General features: G+C 39.0%; 1 protein-coding gene across 3 annotated transcripts in view; it reads left to right on the top strand.

Moving 5' to 3' along the window:
- Window positions 1-19590, top strand: part of BNIPL (BCL2 interacting protein like) — a 783410-nt gene that overhangs the window by 505833 nt on the left and 257987 nt on the right. For all 3 annotated transcript variants that reach the window (XM_044080029.1, XM_044080030.1, XM_044080031.1), the window contains exons 5-6: window positions 9528-9710; window positions 16081-16183. In XM_044080029.1, coding sequence (XP_043935964.1) covers window positions 9528-9710; window positions 16081-16183 — 286 coding nt within the window. The remainder of the gene's footprint in view (window positions 1-9527; window positions 9711-16080; window positions 16184-19590) is intronic.

The raw sequence follows: 19590 nt of genomic DNA, 5'->3' as shown, positions 1-19590 counted from the left end.
GGGAGGGAGGCAGACCTGTATTAATATACTTGTACTGAAGACTGGGATGTTATTGACGGTGGTGCAAAAGAAGCAGGAGAAATTGGTAGTAGTATGTTTAGATGTAGGAAAAAAAATTGTAAAGTATACCTGTATTATTTGACTGGGGTCTAACTAACCTGTAAGTTTATGTCTGAATATTGGAGTTAATAGTGGCTATATATTCAGACTCGGTAATCCATAAAAACTCAGTGCTGGTCATAGTTCTTTTTCAGAAGGATCTTTGCAAAAGAAGGGATGTTTAAACAAGCAAATGTTAAATAACTGGAAAAACAGTCACATCACTTCTTAACACCTTGTGGCATATATGCAATCTGGGTGGGGGAAAAAAATAAGAAAAAAAAATCCTTGAACCACCCATGATTGCTGCCTGAATGCTTGTACCTCCTGGTTGACCCTTGTCCCATGATGGGGAACAAATGGGCCCAATTAACCATGGACAGCGAAAGAATTTAAAGGGCTCTAAAATACTGGAATGAGGGTGGAATAAATGTATTTTATCTGTAATTACCCAGAACTATGCTGAAGAGATGCCAGTCTCTCCTTTATATGTCAAATCTTCTCGTACCTTTCATAGGTTCGTAGGTTAGTACTAGGCTAACTGCCCTTGTGAGCCATTTTAAGCCTAGCCAATTATCCCTTGTGAGACTCAAACCCTGTACCTTGTGTTTGTAAGGCAAACACCTTAACCATTAGGCCACCTTCCCAATGAAAGTCTACATAACACTGTAGTTTGGTTAAGAATGTTTTATTATGTACAGTGGAGCTAAATGTTAAAAATATCTGAGTCAAATCTTACTGTCTCTAATAACAGTGCTGATAAACTGAAATAGTCTGAATTATAATGTCTGTCACTTTTGCACTCATTATGCTTAGAATTATTTCTTTTGTCCTAAATAATATAATTAATATTTTGGAATTCTGGATATTTGACCTGACTTCTGCACTCACTCTCGAGTATCTGTAGCAAACTTCAATAGACTGTACTGCAGTGACTTTCTGTGCTTCAGTCCAAACTAGCTAACTCAACTCACTTCTATGTCTGATCTCTCCTGCCAAAACCGTGTAAGTTTCCTACAAGTTCTACAAGCCTCTTTAACCTTGGTTCCCAAGCCTTTTTGTATTTAATATACTGCACACTCTGTTAGTACATTTTATTCTTATCAGTATTCTTGGCTGAAGGTTATTCATTTGTATTGAAGCATCCCTTATATATATCTGCTTTAATATGGCTACATTTCTAGGCCTATACAAAGAAAATACTGTAACAAACCACATTTAAGAAAAACCTAATTTTACAGAGAGGGCTGATGTTTGACAGCCAGAAGGGACAAATACTGGAAAAAATAATGATGGTGGCCTTTGTTTGTCAATTTTATGTAGGCAAAGTAATAATGGCACACCAATCAGTGTGCTTCTGATATGTTAAGGTGTGAAACTTTGGACTGTACCTGTATGTACTGTCTTCCAGATCAAAGAAAGATGAAAGTAAATAAGAGCATATAAAAATAAGATACACAAATTTTAAAAGCATTACTCTTTGTTCAAATAACTCTGTATAATACCACTATAAATGTTATTTATACAACTTTTTTATATGCTATGGTACAATATAAACACAAAAGGATGTATAATTCCCTCTCTCTCTCACACACACACACACACACACACACACACGCATGCATTTACAGTGTGTGTGTGTGTGTGTGTGTGTGTGTGTGTGTGTGTGTGTGTATTTATATAGGGGTGCAGGGGGCTTGTCCCTCCATAAAGAAATATTTTTTTTATGCATATTGTATAATTTTCTATTGACAGCTTTCAGAATTTTTTTTTTGAAAAATGTCAGTTGAATTATTGTTTTTTTTATTGCTATCAGAGTCGTACTTTGTCACCGATTGCAACTCATTTAGATTGTGAACACCTCATATGTCTCATTTGTAATCAAATTAATATATAATAGCAGTAATATATTTTGATAAATTTAAAAAAAAATGCTGGAACAAATGTCTGGTTAAGGCACTGAGCCTTGCAGGCTGCTACACTTTACAGCACTGAACTTTATTAACTTATGGGCAGTTACTAATAAAATAACTTTTCTATGTAACAGACGACCTATACTATACTGTTACAGTTACAGCTTTAATGTGGAAGATTTGTTTCTCATGACAAGTATAGATGATAACTTTTCATTCTCCATTTACCTCAGAACAAATGTGTTCCTACAAATACCAGATCTAACAAAAAGTCAGATCTAGCACCATTCAGTCATTGTCCCTTTTATATACTTTTTTGTGCCATTCGAATCCTGTTCATAAAAGCAGTCTTTTGATGTTAATACTATTGAAATTTGCTTGCTGTCATGCAGTTTGTTGATAAGCTTATTTGCATTCTGTTTCAATGTGAATTATGTGACAAGCGTTAAACCTAGGGAGTTGTTCCTGTCTCCAGTCATCCCTGCACCTGGGTTACTCAGGAATTAGGCAAGCATTCTTATCTGTAGTTCTCTTTGAAGCTTGTACCAGGCACAGAACATTTTATATCACACACAGTAGGATACCAAAACATGCATTTATTATTTTCTACTTATTTTCAACTAAGAAAAGCTTAACCCTTTAATGTATATATGCTAAGAAACAGAAGTGTACATGCACGATTCTAAGTGTTTAAATGTATATATCTAACAGTTCTCTCTTTTGTTTTTAAAACCCACGAAACAATTTACATTTATGTATTCTTTGGTCAGATCATAATTTTCATCATGATTTACGGAAAACACATCAGGAAACAAAACCTTTAGTTTTCTTATGATACAAGTCAAAATGCAATTCCATACAGTTAATATAATAATAATAACAAACATTACTACCAGAGGTGGGTGTATAATCCAGTCTAGCAACTTTTTTTCTTTTGCAGACCATCCTGTGAAAATATCCCACCACTTATGGGTTGTGTCTACTTTATTTTTTTTTCTGCTAACTTGATTAACTTATTTTTTATGATTACAGAATTTAATTCATGACTTATGATTGTTCCATTAACCTTTTGCAATTGCCGAATCAACTATTTGCTTTCATTTATGACTTATAATGATTCTAATGAAAATCCTACATTAATCATTGATAATGTCTGTGGATTCAATCGTAAAGGCATTGCAGCCTTGCTTTCTGAATAAACACATATGTGCTCCTATGCTAGGTTAAATGAGTGATATTATTAAGACAACCTACAAAGGGATGTTTAGCGAATGACAAACTTTGATTTGCTACAATACATACAAACTGTGGGGCTATTTCTCTGAACATTTCAAAACTAGAAGGTAAAATTGTCCGTTTACATTGATTTATGGAATGTTGTAAAAAACATGGTTCATATACTGGTGAGTGCTGACCACACACCAATTTATTAGCTGTACGAGTACAACGTTCAATTTTGTGAGTTTTTTTTGTAAGTCCATATAATTTCTCTCTAGCTGGGGTAACCAATACTGATATGGATAAAATGGTGGTCCAAAAACCAGTGGTAAAACTACAACTTGACACATTCCCCGGGATTCATGAAGCTTGCACCAGGTGCAGGAGTAGCGTTGGCGTTCCAACACCAAATATGGCCGATGAGCAATCCAGGTATGAGCTGTTACGTGCACTACCTGCGTACGCTACGCCCGCACAGCTCCCAGCACCTGTATGCTAATTACCCCATTTGCAGCAGTGTAGCATGCAAATGAAGATATTTAGTAATCCAGGAAGTGGTGCAGGTATGGTGTAAGCATGCAGAAATGTAAACCGTAAAAAACTGTTTACATTTTTACAAACTTAAAATCGGAGCCATGACAGCTGACCAAACACATGTATTATATTGTTAATATATGCCAATGGCTAAATATATATAGCCATTGGCATAAAAAAATGAACAAAATATAAACATTTTTTATATATATTTTTTTCACACTATCGCGAAGTTTATGCATAGGGCAGCAGCACACAAATGGGATCGCAAGGAAAATAGAAAAATGTAATACACACATATCATGATTTCCCCATAATAGTCAATGGCAGGCATGTTACACCACACCATGGTGCAAGGGTTACTAAGGGGCAAATGAGAGGAGTTATAGTGAATCACAGATTCCCCACTGGTGTAAGGATGCACCTCACAGTGTAGCGTTATAACACCGAAGTGTGCCCATGAGATAATGACATCAAGAGAGGGGTATGTCATCTTTGCTGTAAGCACATTGGAGCATTGCTAATCCGGTTTGCCCATAGCTAAGCAAAGCTGCAGGAAAGGGGTGTGTTGAACTGACTTTAGCTTTGTTTAGCTGAGAGCACACAAGGTAATAGAGTATGCATGTGAACAGAGATTAAAATGTGCTTAAACTCTGTAAATGGGTTTGCACGGCATGCACTGGAGCTGAAACAGGAAGGATATAGGAAAAAAAATAAGGAAATGCTGCAGCAGGGAAATTGGAGTACAAATGGCTAAAATCGTCTAAGGCCAGCTTCGAGAGAAAAATTGCACAGGACACTAAGGATAATCACAAGGCTTTCTTTAGCTATGTTAGGAACCTGGGTGGGAATTCCCAGATATGCTCAGAATTAGTCCAAAATGACAAAAAATACACCGAACCCACAGACATTGCCAACATCCTAGCTGACAGGTTCAGCGCAAACTTCTCCCCCCACCAAAAGGGCAAATATCTATCCCAGCAGAGTGCTGCCCCCCTGACATCTCAGATGCTTAGGTAAGAGCTGCCCTCTCCAAAGCAAAAAACACAGCATCAATGGGACCAGACGGTGTCCCGGGCTGCGTCCTACATGAACTCCAAGAAGAGCTAAACCCAAACATAAAACTAGTGTTCAATCTCAGCCTTACTACAGGATATGTACCCAAAGAGTGGCGTACAGCAACAGTGGTCCCTCTCCACAAAGGTGGTGCCTCAACGGATCCTGGAAACTATCGCCCCATAAGCCTGACTAGCTTGATCTGCAAAGCTATGTAAAGGATCATCATGGACCTCATAAATAAAGATATTGGGGACCTACAGACACTGGATCCTACCCAGTTCGGCTTTGTTAAGGGCAGATCCTGCCTCTTAAACCTGGTTGATTTCTTTGAAACAGTCACCAAGGCCATTGACGAGGGGCAGGTGGTCCACACAGCCTACCTGGACCTCGCAAAAGCCTTCGATACAATACCTCACTCGTGCATTATAGATAAGCTCACCAGCTTAAATATAAACCCCTATGTCACTAGATGGGTTGCAAACTGGCTCAAGGACAGAACCCACATGGTTAGAATTGCTGGAGCCATGTCAGACTCCAAACCAGTTACAAGTGGCGTCCCACAAGGCTCAGTCCTGGGACCTGTCTTGTTCGGTATATATTTCTCGGAGGTACAGGCCAACATGGAAGGACTGTGGCTGACCAAGTTCGCAGATGACTGCAAACTGGGCGCCATAATCGACTCTCCAGCTGACACAAGCATCCTCCAAAAGGGCCTCATAGAAACAGACAACTGGTGCCAGAGCCATGGCCTCAAGCTAAGCACCAAAAAGTGTATAGTCATCCCCTTTGGCAAAAACAAAGTGCCCACAAATTACCACATAGGTGGTAATCCATTAAGTACAGAAGAAGTAATTAGGGACCTGGGGACCCAAGTTGATAGCAATCTCTCATTTGACAACCACGTGGCCAAAGTGGTTAGAAAAACATTTTATATAGCCCACCTAATCATGAAGGGATTCACATCTAGATCAGGGGAGGTCATCGTGCCTCTTTACTCATCCCTCATCAGGCCCATAATTGAGTACAAATGCCCCTTTTGGGATGTACCTTACGAGACACCTGCAGCAACTGGAAAGACCCCAAAAGTACCTCACCAAGAGGATCAAAGGGCTCAAACAGATGCCATATGCTGCCCGGTTAAAGAAACTCCAGCTCTACTCAGTGGCATACCGCCTGCTCAGAGGCGATCTGTGCCTGACGTATAAAGCCATTTCCAACCCGGAATTAATGGACATGCTGCACCTCAGAAAATCCAAATCCCATCGAGCTAAGCGCTCGAGAGACTTGAACCTCAGCACTGAAATAAATAGGACATGCTGGAGGGACAGATTCATAACCCAGAGGCTCCCTTCACTCTGGAATAAAATCCCAGTCCAGGTTAGGCAAAGTCCCTCATTGACTCTCTTCAAGAGGAATCTTGATGAGTGGATGGGAGATCGTAGGTTTACCCCGGGTATCACTTCTGTGTCACTGTTGGACAGAGGCACAGTATACTAACCTCGAAAAAGGGCATAGCAAAATTAATTTAAAATGGGTGGCAAAAGCAAAACACACTCTGGCTAGGCTTATAAATGCCCTAGGGCAGATAGCCTAGTATGAACCTATGAACCTATTAAATTCTTATGTGACTTTATCATGAACCTCATTCCTGTCCTTACCTGTTTTGTGCTGTGCAGTGGCTTAATTCTACTTTTGTGCATATTCTTTAAAGTGTGTAATAAGATCTATGGCAAGCTCTGTCAGTAATTGATTTGACAGTTGTTCTAGCTCTGAAATTAGCATAATAATAGGACATAGCTGTTTAACAATTGGATATAATGTAAGAGCATTACCCTTTTCTGGTTCTTTATCATCAGAAATTGTTTCTTTATAATTTAACTTCTTAACAATGGTCTGCACTGTATTTTTATGGCATTGTACACAGAAGTTTCATATGACTCACATAATAAACATTTATTGTCATACCACGCATTTTTCTGTTGGAGATACCAGTCAGATGTTGCTACCCATTTACATAATGCATGTACATCAACTTACCCTAGTAAAGTTTTACATTTACCAAAATATTGCTTATACCATCTTTGTAGTTTGTTCCAAATTTTATCTGTTCTTTTGGACACATTGAGTAAAACATTTTTACATTTTTTACTACACTCCCTAATGGCATCCATACTGTATGTAACACAGAAATGTTCTTACCAGTCAACAGAAAGTCAGGTGGTTAAACTGCTTGCTATAGATGGTTGAGAAGTTCCTGTAGTCACTCGAAAAGCTGGTGAAATGAAACTGGCAGTTGCATATTCGAAACCTTGAAACTCACCGACTTGGAGAATTTATGGCACTGTGACTGTACTGCATGGCAGTCTCTCTCCGGATTTAGACATCTGAAAACTGTACTGCTGTAAGCTGTATAAAACTGGAGTGCTCCTATTTAAGACTCACTCATATACACAGATTATAGTTACTGCACCTTTACTGGAGTGAACCTATGCAGGCACCACTCGAACAGAGGCTAGGCTCGCCACTGATAAATTTAAAAAAATGCTGGGACAAATGTCTGTTAAAGGCATTGAGCCTTGCAGGGTGCTACACTTTACAGCACTGTACTTTATTAACTTATGTGCAGTTACTAATAAAATAACTTATCTATGTAACAATGACACATACTATACTGCTACAGTTACAGCTTTAATGTGCAAGGTTTGCTTTTCACAACAAGAATAGATGATAGCTTTCCATTCTCTATTTACCTTGGAGCAAATGTGTTCCTACAAATACCAGATCTAACCAAAAAAAAAATCAGATCTAACACCATTCAGTCACTGTCCTTTTTATACACGTTTTTGTACCATTTGGATCCTGTTCATGAAAGCAATCTTTTGATGTTAATACTGTTGAAATTTGCTAGATGTCTTGCAGTCTGTTGATAAGCTGATTTGTGTTCTGTTTCAAGGTGAATTGTGTGACTATCTTAAACTTAGGGAGTTGTTCCTTTCTCTAGTCATCCCTGCACCTGGGTTACTTAGGAAGCCGGGAGGCATTCTTATCTGTAGTTCTCCTTGAAGCTTTTATCAGGCACAGAACATTTTGTATCGCACACAGTAGGATGCCAAAACATGCATGAACTGTTTTCTACTTATTTTCAACTAAGAAGAGCTTAATCCTTTAAACAGAAATGTTACTTACACTATTGTAGGTGTTTAAATGTACGTAACATATTTCCAAGCATTACTGTTGGGGAAAAAAAAATAAAGTGGAACTCCCATCATATGCAAACCTATACACCCACGTGCAATGTTAACTGTATTAAATAAAAAATATATAGCATCCTGCAGGCTGTCTGGCAGCAGTCCTGATGATCAGAAGAAGTTGTCAATTACTGTCCTCAACACTAGGAATCGTACAGTGAACAAAAGTATTATGTTTTCATTAAAAAATGCAGCCAGTCCCCCATGCTTACACTATCAAAGCCTATCAACAGAAAGAGTTTGTTCACTTTTCATTCAGACTTGGGCAACAGTTACCTAATGCAGCCAGAGCTGGTGGGAAATGGCTGCTCAGTGTTTTGTCTATTGGCCCAACCATTTCCCATTGATGCACCATTTCCCTCCGGTAAAAAGTGTAATCACCATATTTCCTGTGGGCGAATGTACTTTGAGTCCTGAGAACAGGAAAGTTAACTATTTAAAAAAAAATTGAAAACAATATCTTTTGCAGTCCAACAGCCCAGAAAAACAAGCTGGCCTTGACAGTCACTACTCCAGGAAGTATGTATTTTTTATGAGTAGAGTATCACATGGGTGGCTATTTTTCTCTAGTTCTGAGGTAATTTTTAATCCTAATTTTTTTGGAATGTCAGTACTTGTTTCTTTGCTTAAGAATAGTGCAGAGATGGTTATGTTAAAATATTTTAGTTGTATGATTTAGTTACATTTTAGTATGTTTTGATAGAATATTATCTGTTTTAGTAGTTATTTTTTGTCTAGTTCACCACTTGCTGTCAGTGCTTTATTTTATTTTTATGTTAACATTTTTAATTTCTGTGGGCTAATGTACGTAGAAAGTACATTTTGGCAATTTTTTGTATGTATTTTGTAGGTGCAGTGTGTGAAGTTACTTTGCTTTGAAGTGAAGGAGAGATGTGGTCTATTTTCAAATTATTTTATATTTTATTTTTTGAATACTGTAAGTGTAGATTTGAAGAGTTACAGTGGGCTTATCAGGGTATTTGCTTTGCCTCTACAATGCGTGAACTTTAGGTTTTAGTGAATGGCTTAAATATACAGGTTAGGAGAAGAATTTAGATAAACTGTTGATGAAGCACCATGAGTGTTAACAATATATATACATATATGTGTGTGTGTATTAAACTAAGTATCTTGTGTCTTGCACTGCAGGTTTAGGGAACGCATTTTGTGAAACTGGGTATTAACAAAAAATAACATGGAAATATGCAATGCAGCACAATTAATAAACAAATACAGAAGATAAGATGACTTAAGAGTGCTGTATAGATTTAATGGCTTAGCAATATTTACAAACACAGTAACTTGATTAATTGGCTTTATAGTGTAGATAAGAAGTAGTTGTGCCTGGTGATTTTCCCATAAAGGTTGCAGCCAGACAAGTTTAATAAAGAAAGGTCAGGAAATAACACAAGTATATTTAGTATTTATCAAAATTAACTCTTTTTTTCTTTTGTAGATGATCTACCACGAAGGAAGAGATCAGGCAGTGGAGCATCTACCACTAGAATTGCAGCTGGGCGTGTTAGAGACGAGATGGACAGAGAAGGGAGAAAGTGGCGAATTTTCAGTATGACAGAACAGGATTACCGTGTGGACATGACCCTCATTGAACCTTACAAGAAGGTCATCTCACATGGAGGTAAGCTTAACTGATCCTAATTCCTTCTGTATAAATGCAATAGCGAAATCTTTACCCTGGAAACATGCAGGGATTTGAAGATTTCATGCAATGTGATCAGATAAAGTAACCAATCCTGAGCGAATCCTGTAGTGTCAAGATGGTGTTTTCCACATGCAACCTGACTAGCCTTTGTGATTGAAGTGTCACAGTCCTCATACTGCAGTGTCATTCCTGTTCATTGCTCATCAAGTCCATTAAGAATGGACTCTGTATTAAAAGAGAGACATAGACCTGCTGAAGACTACACCTTATCCTATATGGGACAGAATATGTATAAACATGCATAGAGCTATGATAGAAAATACTTATTTTTGCTAAAACCTTAGCATGTATTAGACATCACAGATAAATTATTTTAAGGTGGCCAGACTATACACTGTTTTTTTTTTCCTTCTACATACAAACCATTAACAGGTTGATGTGCTTTACATATATGATGAAAAAGCCAGTAAGCAGCTAATGGTTAAACTCTTTTTGCATGTATAACAAGTTGATGATATAGAATCTGTACTTAACCACCAACAACCAAACTATAACACCATAGGACACCCGCAGTGCCTGTATAAAGCACATGGAAATAATTTACAGAAATGCAGAAGCCATGAGAATAAATTCATGGCATTCACCAGCCTGTCCACACTTACTCTTTTTCTGTACCTACTGATACCTATCAAGCACACACAAATGTGGTTCATCTAAAGAAGCTGTCTTTTTCTGACCCCATGACCTGACTATCCTACTCGGGTAAGCAGACAAACCCCCAGGCTCCCAATGTATGGGATTTTTGTCTGTACACCCTTTAATGTTTTAAATCCTGTCCTGAGCATCCACAGCTCCTCTGTGCTGGTCCTGAGGTTTAGGCTGCTTGTTTTCGCCTTCCATAATCCATCCCAGGTGTTCCCTCCCTGCTTTAAATGCAAAAGGAATACCTCCGGCCATCATCTGAAGACACCCTGAATCGGCCAGTTTTCCTGGTACTTAGAAAAATACTACTGAGAAGAACCCCCTCCAACAAGTCTGTGTAAATTAATCCTGGGTGCTCCCTCCCTGCTTTAAATGCAAAAGGAATACCTCCGGCCATCACCTGAAGACACCCTGAATTGGCCAGCTTGCCTGGTACTTAGAAAAATAATACTGAGAAGACCCCCCAACAAGATTGTGTAAATGTGTGTTGCTTAACACTAATTAAATGTAGACTTGATGTACTATCTCTAGAGTTAATCTGCCCTCCCGTGTGTGCGTTCTAGCAGCCTACCGCAGACCGTTTGCCCTCTCCCCCTCCTGTTATCACTACCCTAGAATATATTTAAACCTAAGACTGGTCCAACTATCCCTGCTGTTTGCTATCTCCTTCTACCATTAGGTGGCAGCATCTATCAATATAAATCCTAGGTATTCTTTATATTTTTTCACAAACGGTTGGTTATGAGTTAATATCCTTAGACTGTAAATATCTTCTCCCACCTGCTAAACCACCCTCTGTAAAGGCAGCCTTCTTTTTCTGGCTGGAAATATTTAACTGATACCTTCCAACTACAGCCTTTAAACTGCTCTTTGCTGATACTTTTTCTGCCATACTCACCTCTATTAAGCCCTCCCCCCTCCTGGAACTGTTCTTCCTACCAACTTTCACCCCTTTAGTCCCTCCTACAGTCTACCCCTCTAGTCCAACCACATTTCCTCTACCTATCCCCTCCCCCATAGCTAGTTTCCTCCTGGAGTTTACTTACATCTCCCACAGACTGTGGTGCCATTTTTAAATCCTGTCCTGAGCATCCATAGCTCCTCTGTGCTGGTCCTGCAGTTTAGGCTGCTTGTTTTTGCCTCCCGGCAGGTCTTTTTAGCATATCTGTCTATCATTTGCAACCCTCTAAGCAACTATTGTGCTAAACTCCGCGTTTTTACTTGTAACTGTGTTTTAGTGTTATAGATGGCCTTGTGCTGTTGGGTGTATAAGAGGGAAGGATATTAGTTAGAGTGGGACATTTTGTTGGGTGAAATATGAGTCTATATGCAGTAGTGAGTTGGAGATAGTCTAGGTAGTTTGGGAGTTCACACCAATTCAGGGATTGTAGGGTTAGGCAATGATGGGTGGTATTTTCAGATTTAGAGGCAAATTTAGAGATTTTGTTGTAGCAGTTTTCTAGTTTAGAGGTGATAGAGGAGGAGAGGTTGGTTAGGAGAGGGGATCTGTATAATAAGGAAGGAATAAGATAAGTCGAGGCCAGAGTTTGCCTGGTAGACTTAGAGAGAAAGCGATTATTCCTATACAGCCTACCTAGCTTTCGGTGGGTTTTCTTAATATTTTGTTGAATATGAATATCAAACTTGAGGTGTTCATCTACAGTAATGCCAAGTAGTTTGGCAGAGGGGACCACTTCTATAGGTGAGTTGGTTTGACTATAGACTTTGAAGTTGTTTTTATCATAGGAGAGGGTCTTTGTGGGAGGGAATAGTAGAATCTTTGATTTATTTGCATTGAGAGAGAGAGAGGTGGTTTTGGCGCATCCAGTTTTCAGTTGTTGAGAAGGCAGTTTGTGTTTTAGTCAGCAATTCAGAGAGGTTTGAGGCAGAGCAGACTAAGGCTGAATTGTCTGTGTATTGAATGATTTTAGCATCGTGAACAGCAGTGTGAAAGTTATTGATAAAGATGTTAAAAAGCATTGGCCCAAGGATGGATCCCTGTGGTACGCCAGTTGGAGTAGGTAGGAAGGAAGAGCGGGAGTTCTTCCATTTGACTGCCTGTGATCTGTCTGATAGATAGCTGGAGAACCAGGATAAAGTATTACGTGATAGATTAAGGTTTGAGAGATGACAGAGAAGGTGCTTGTGGGAAACAGTATCAAAGGCTTTAGACCGATCGAGTAAAAGAGTAGAAACTAAGTGTCCTGAATCTCAGGCTTGACAGTTTCTAGGAAAGAGAGTAGAGCGGTTATTGTGCTATGGCCTGGATGGAAGCCATGCTGGCTAGGAGTGAGAAGATTGTTTTGGGTCAGGAAAGGCGTAAGTTGGAGGTGGATGCATTTTTCTAGGATTTTGGAGATTGGTGAGAGGAAAGCAATGGGGTGAAAGTTTGAGATGCTGGTATTTTTGCCTCCTTTATGAAGAGGAGGAATATAAGCTGAGCACCAGAGTTTGGGGATGCATGATTCTTTTATGGATCAGTTGATAACGATGCTGATTGGGAGAGCAATGCCATCAGCAGCGCATTTTAGGAAGAAAGAGGGAATATTGTCGGGAGGGTTAGAGCAGGGTTTAAGTTTGGACAAAATTTTTTTATAAAGTTAGTGGAGATGGGTTTGAGGTCAAACAGATGAGCTGAAGGGGGAGAGTGTAGTGCAGTTGGGTTATTATTGGGAAATGTCTTGGTGAGGGTAGTAATAGTGTCTATGAAAAATGAATTGAATTCAAAGCCTAGTTTGAGGTCAGATTTACTTGGGTCAGGGCAGGGATTATTTTTGGAGCCTGAATTGAGGAGTGAGTTTGAGTTCCAGAATTTTTGGGGGGTTTTATTGTTATTGGACTGAAGTTTGATATAGTAGGACTTTTTGTCTTTGGTGATTAGTCATTTTGCACGGGTGCAGAGCTGTTTTTATTGGAGCAAGCTATTGGTCAGTTTATTGCTTTGGTAAAGCTTCCATAGTTTGTCTCTGTGGTGCATAACCTGTTTTGTCTCTTTGGATAGCCAAGGAGCAATTTTAGTTTTTATCCTTTTGTTTCTTAGTGGGGCTAGTGAAATTAAAGTATCAAAGAAGACAGAGTTGAAGTATTCTATAGCCTTGTCAAGAGGAAGGATGTTTAGAATTTGCCAGTTCATTTGTTTGAAAGTATTTGAGAAAGTAGTTTGGTTGAAGCTACTGAGGTTACGAGTTTGAATGTATTGATGCTGGTGTGGGGAGGAACTAGTTGAGTGATGCATGAAGACTGGGAGGTGGTTGCTAAAGGTATCAGGAATTGTGCCAGAACTGGTTATTTTATTTGGATCTGAGACTAGGATCCAACCTATAGTGGATCCGGGAGGGTTTATTTTGTTGGGTCGAATGATGGAGAGGATTATTTGAGTGAAGTTAGAGGTTAATGGATAGGGAGGGAGAGGGGCAATTGATTTTATTCCAGTCAATATTCACATCACCAAGGATATACATTTCATAGTTTATTTCAGTAGAGGCCCACAGGAGAATATTTTCGAGTGTAGAGATATTGTTACCAGGTGAAATATATAGGGCAATGATGCAGATATTTTTATGTTTATTTAGTTTTAGAATTCCAGCAGTTAGTTCAGTGCTCTGGAATTGAGGAATTGGAATTTGGAGGGGAATTAAGGTAAGAAGGTTGGAGTAGACTAGGGCAGTGCCTCCACTTTTTTTATTTAGTCAGTCATTTCTGAGGCAATGAAATCCTGGGATTTTGTTGTAAATAGATATTTAACATTTAGTATTTTCATGTTTTTTTATTATTTATTATTAAATATATTTAAACTTTTCATTGTGTCTGGCCTTTTAGAAAACATTTTAACCTTTCCGAGTACTTGCACTTATTTGGTGACACTGTGTCTGCTCCTGAGAACCTTGCTGTTTGGTCAACATTACCATTTGTATCAGTATTAATTTCACTCAGTATAAGAGCCTTACAGTGGCTGGCTTTGGAATGTCTGGTGGCAGTAATTACCTTATAGTCTGCTCAGAGGGGCATAGCTAATAAATCTGTGCCAGCCTTTCCCAGGTGTGTGTGTGTGTGTGTGTGTGTGTGTGTGTGTGTGTGTGTGTGTGTGTGTGTGTGTGTGTGTGTGTGTGTGTGCAAATCAAATCTCAGAGTGTGTGTGTCAGCTACTTGGAGCAAGGGACACAGTGCACTGGTTACACAGAGAGGGTGGTTCAGGACTTGGCTTGGACACTGTGCTGAGGACCCTTCTCTACAGCTGTGCCAGTGGGGAGTCTTACTGAGGGTCTGAAGAGAGAGAGAGAGACAGGAAAACTCAGACCCCGGACCAGGTGTGTTCCCTGTGTGTTCTTAAGGGAAATTATGCTTGATGCAGAGAGTTGCATCTGGAAATACTGTATGTATCTAGTCTTTTTTTTTTTTTTTTTTTTTTTATTATTATATATTCGAACTTCCAAATGTTGACCATATGGTCTCGACCATATGATATTCGACATTTTGGACGTTCGAATATATAACATAGACCCAAATAAACTACAGTGTTTGGAGAATTAATTCTGAAAGTACACAAGACTTGGCCCATAAAGGAGAGACTGGCACCTGTTCATCCGAGTTTGGGTAATTAACAGATAAAGACTTTTGTTCTAGTCTCATTTCAGTTGTTTCCAGTTAATTCCAGTATAGTACAGTCTCATCACTTCTTTCAATGTTATAGAGATCATGCTGGAAATATATGAATTATAAATATCTGTAAAAGATGAAAAAGAGGAAAATACTGAAAAAGTGGCCCCCTACATAGATTGATACTCTTCGTAAGTTTTGTATAGTTAGAGGCATGTGATATTGATATTTAATACCTTTAAATATTCTATCAAGAAAAATAAGCTTAGGACTATGCAGTGAAAAACTTTACTTTTCTGAATAGAGAAAGTTCAGATATGTGAAGATTGCCAACTGAACTGTTAAACTTGTTTAGGCTCCCTAATTAACATAAATACATTTGATGTAAACAACATGTTCTACTATTGTGACATCTCAGTTTTGTCAAACAACTGCACTGATGTTCAACATTTATTTGTTTTGTAATTCTCCATGTTTGTTATGTTGACTTGGCTTGTTCTCCTCAGCTAACTGGTTCAATAAATTTTACCATGCTGTAGCAAAACATCTTGCAATGCAGAATTAACAGTGAAAGATATCTGCCGTTTGTGGTACAATTGGCAGTTAGTTGCCATGTTCACTCAATGTTTAAGGTTTCTGCTTTAAAGATCCATGGCCTGGGTTTAGTCCTGACTTTCTTGTACTGCAGAGAATTAAAAAATCTGAGCTGCCTGTGTTTACCTGCATTTTTTTTTCTTCTGGGCATTCTGCTTGTTGATTGGCTAGATTAAATTATTCATGTTACTTTTACTTTTGTTCTTGTGATCAGGGTCATGATTAAAAAGGAAGCATGACAGATCAGTTCTTACTTAGATAACAAATGAATAAAAATAAATAAGGTCATTAAATAGCATATGTCTTGGTTACATGAAGACTGACAGGTTAATATGACCACCATTACTACCAGTAAGTATGTCACTGCTATGGGATCAGAAATTGGTACTTCGATGTAAACATTTTGCAAAATATGGCTTAAACACAGTTTTCTTTTCCTTTTTTTTTGTTTCAGGTTATTTTGGTGAGGGTGTAAATGCCTTAATAATTTTTGCATCCTGTTATTTACCAGAACGCAATATTCCAGAGTACCAGAATGTTATGGACAACCTCTTCAGGTAGGAAATAGTGCATTGTTAATGTGTTCTATAATTGCTGGAAAGAACTGCCTTGTTAATGTGTTCTATAATTGCTGGAAAGAACTGCCTGTAATCACAAGTCTTTCACTTAAATTCTTCAACCATATACAAATATATGTGTACATTGAAGTCTGCATGATGGTATGCATTCTCCTCCAGTCTTTCTTGCACATTCATGCTTATAACTGAAAAAATGGTCTGGATGCACCAGAAAGCAATAAATAATTTATTCCACAGATAAATACAAGCACTTTCACCTGGCCGTAGTGCTGGGCTTTTTCAGGTAAAACAACTTTTACTTGAAAAAGCCCAGCACTACGGCCAGGTGAAAACGCTTGTATTTATCTGTGGAATAAATTATTTATTGCTTTCCGGTGCATCCAGACCATTTTTTCAGTTACTAGTTACCAGTTTTATGGTCTGTGTTCTCCACGTTTTGTTTGGACATTCATGCTTATATGTTTGCAGTAAAGCTGGCATGATGCCACGCATTCATGATGGACTCTGGCAGAAGAGTGCACATTTTCTAAAATGTATAATCACACTGACTATTGATGAAATCCTTTAGTTCACAATTCTGTGAATCTTTTAAGATGAATTATCACCAAGTAGTTATTCATAATAAGTTATTTGCACTCCACTTCCATTTGTGTGTATAGGGATGATAGAAAGACAGACATGTATGGATGCTAGGAGAAGTGGGCATTCTGCTAGCTCTTTGACAGCAAGGTGGTCGGATCTTGTTTGCTGTTGTAATTTATAATCACCATGCTGTTTCAACCTTTTCAATTCATTTTAAAGAAAACTGTCCTTGGTACAAAATATCGGGCTCTACCCCTGGTAAGAGTATGCATGTTAGAGGGTAGAAATCAACGCAAAGACTTGCTATCAGATGAAATAACAGGAAACTTTAGAAAGCTACTAAAGTGAAAGATTCATAGGTTGTTACTAAGCTATCAGTCCAAGAGCCATTTTAAGCCTAACCAAGCTTATATGAATTTACCAAAATATTTCTAATGTGTCAATATTCCAAGGAATTTTAAGGTTATAATTTCGACTTTTACACATCAAGTATTCACAGGCTGTCTCTGTCCATTAGGGACATATGTGCCAAACCAGGGATCAGTTTTGTGATTTCCAATCCATTGATCCATGTTGCATTTGAATAGGGTTAGGGATGTGCTTTACTTCACATTGATGGGAAGCCTGTTCTACAGAAGGGGAATCTTCGAGACATACCTGTCCCTTCAACATGAGCTGTTTGTCACAGATGAGGTTTAGGTCCTTAAATTGAGAATAGACAGTGGCCAAAGGGGAAAATCAAATCATGTACCTTGAATATGTGAGGTAAGCAATTTAACCATTATGCCAAACCCCAAATAAAGTAGAAATTTTTCCATTTCTTGTACAAAACATGCTTCAAGAGGTGTATACTTTTTCAGATGAAAGCTAGTACCAGAGTAACAATGTTTCTTAAGAATATTTCTTAATTGGATGGTGCTAAGATCAAGGTACATTCCAGCAATTTAAGTTAAAATAACTCTCCACCTCTAAGTTGAAAAGTGTGGTGTACTTTTTCAGTCATGATGTGGGGAAAGGGATGTGCCAGGATCATTCTGGTCTAGGAGTGTGGGAGATAAGCAGGGGAACAGTCAATATTACATGAACTGAATCTGGCCCCTGAATTTGGACTGAAAAAGCTTACCTGGATTGGTTGGGATGGGGGGAGGATGTTCTTCGTGTTTCACTGTTGCAGTCATCACATTTGGGTTATCTGCCTGCAGGTTATCCTCAGCCGGCGTGAATACCAGAGTCTTTGGATTTCTGCATTGGATGCTGTCACTTCTTCCATGACGTCAGGTCGTCAGGGGTAAAAAACATGCAGCCAACACCATTACATCAGTCTTTCTTGCCGTGCAGTGCCCGAAGCAGAAGCAGCTTACAAGTGCCGGTCGGCCGTCTCCTGAAATTTTTGTTTTCGAGTTTCAGACCCGAAGTCTTCAAAAAAGATAAGTACCCCATTGGGGATAGTTTTTTCTTGCTCTAACCGATGTCAGAAAAAAAAAAATAACAATTGTTTTGCCTGTGGAAAGCAAATACCTCACAGAGATTTTCATTCTTACTGCATCACCTGTTTAGGCCCAGACCACAACGTCCATCGCTGTTGGTTTTGTGCCTTGTTCAATGCCCGAACTATTAGTCATCGGGCTATTTTTGTAGCCAAATACTTTAGTTCTCTATCTCTGTACTCTGAAATGGCTTTGTTAAGCCATCTGACTACCGATGATCTGAAAAAACGTAAAGATAAAGACAGAGACAGACCGCATAGGTCCAAAACTGCCGACGATGCTTCTGTTAAGCTAGTTGCCAGTCTGCTGGTACTCAGTGAGGTGCTTTCGCAGCCCCTGATACCCGCTACTACAGATTCGCAGGCCTCTACTGAGACCCATTCGGAGTCTGGTATGCCACAAGATGCTTCTTCGACTATGGAACCTGCGGATGTATCTATCTTGGATGGGTCTGGAGCCACTGTGCTGGCACTGGCTTCTGAGGGTGTATGCAGACCTACAGACTTTCATATTATACTGATGACATCGTTTCCAACTAGAAGTACCAAATTCCTCAGGCCTAAAACTCGCACTATGCCTAGAAAACCAATGACCAAACGCAGACTCAGGCCCATATGCCTCAAAAAAAAAATGCTTAGAATGGCTGAAGACCTTATTACCTTAATTAGGGGAAGCCAGCCTTCCCCCTTTAAGAGACCTAGAACCGATTTTCTTTCTGATTCTTCTGATCAGGAATCTGATATCTCTGCACCTTCTGATTACCAGGATTTGCCCTTATCTACTTATGAGGATTCTGATGCAGAGGATTCCATTCCCTCTGCTTCCCCTCCAGAAGATTTTGTTTTTGGTGAAACCTTCCATACCCTTAGGGAGCACTTCTGCATGGAAAGCCAGGACTATTCTGAGTCCAAAAAGAGACTTCGGGAATTCTTACTCCTGCCCCTCTAGCTATCCCTCCTGTTCTGGCTATTGTAGATGATGTTTTCTCGGAATCTAGCCATACCCCAGACACTTTACCTCCAGCTCCCAGAAAACCTGACAGGTACTACAGAGTACCTGACTCTCACAAGTTCCTCTTCAAGAATCCTAATGCGGATCCAGAGATAATTTCCCAAGGATCAAAAGGTATTAAGGCTACTGCTGCCAAAAATCCTTCCTCTTCTGATAGAGATTCTAGAGCCTTAGATGAAGTAAGAAGGTATACACTTCTGCTACTTTGGCCATTAGGGCTTTAAATTGCCAGTTTCATATGTTAAAGTATCAGCAACATATTATGGGACTACTTAAACAGAAAATTATGTTGATTCCTGACTGTGC

This window comes from Protopterus annectens, chromosome 8.part0 (assembly GCF_019279795.1).
Source record: "Protopterus annectens isolate FY-2018-M chromosome 8.part0, PAN1.0, whole genome shotgun sequence".
NCBI lineage: Eukaryota > Metazoa > Chordata > Ceratodontiformes > Protopteridae > Protopterus > Protopterus annectens.
Note: the sequence above shows the minus strand (reverse complement) of the source record. Positions and strands in the feature narration are given on the sequence as shown.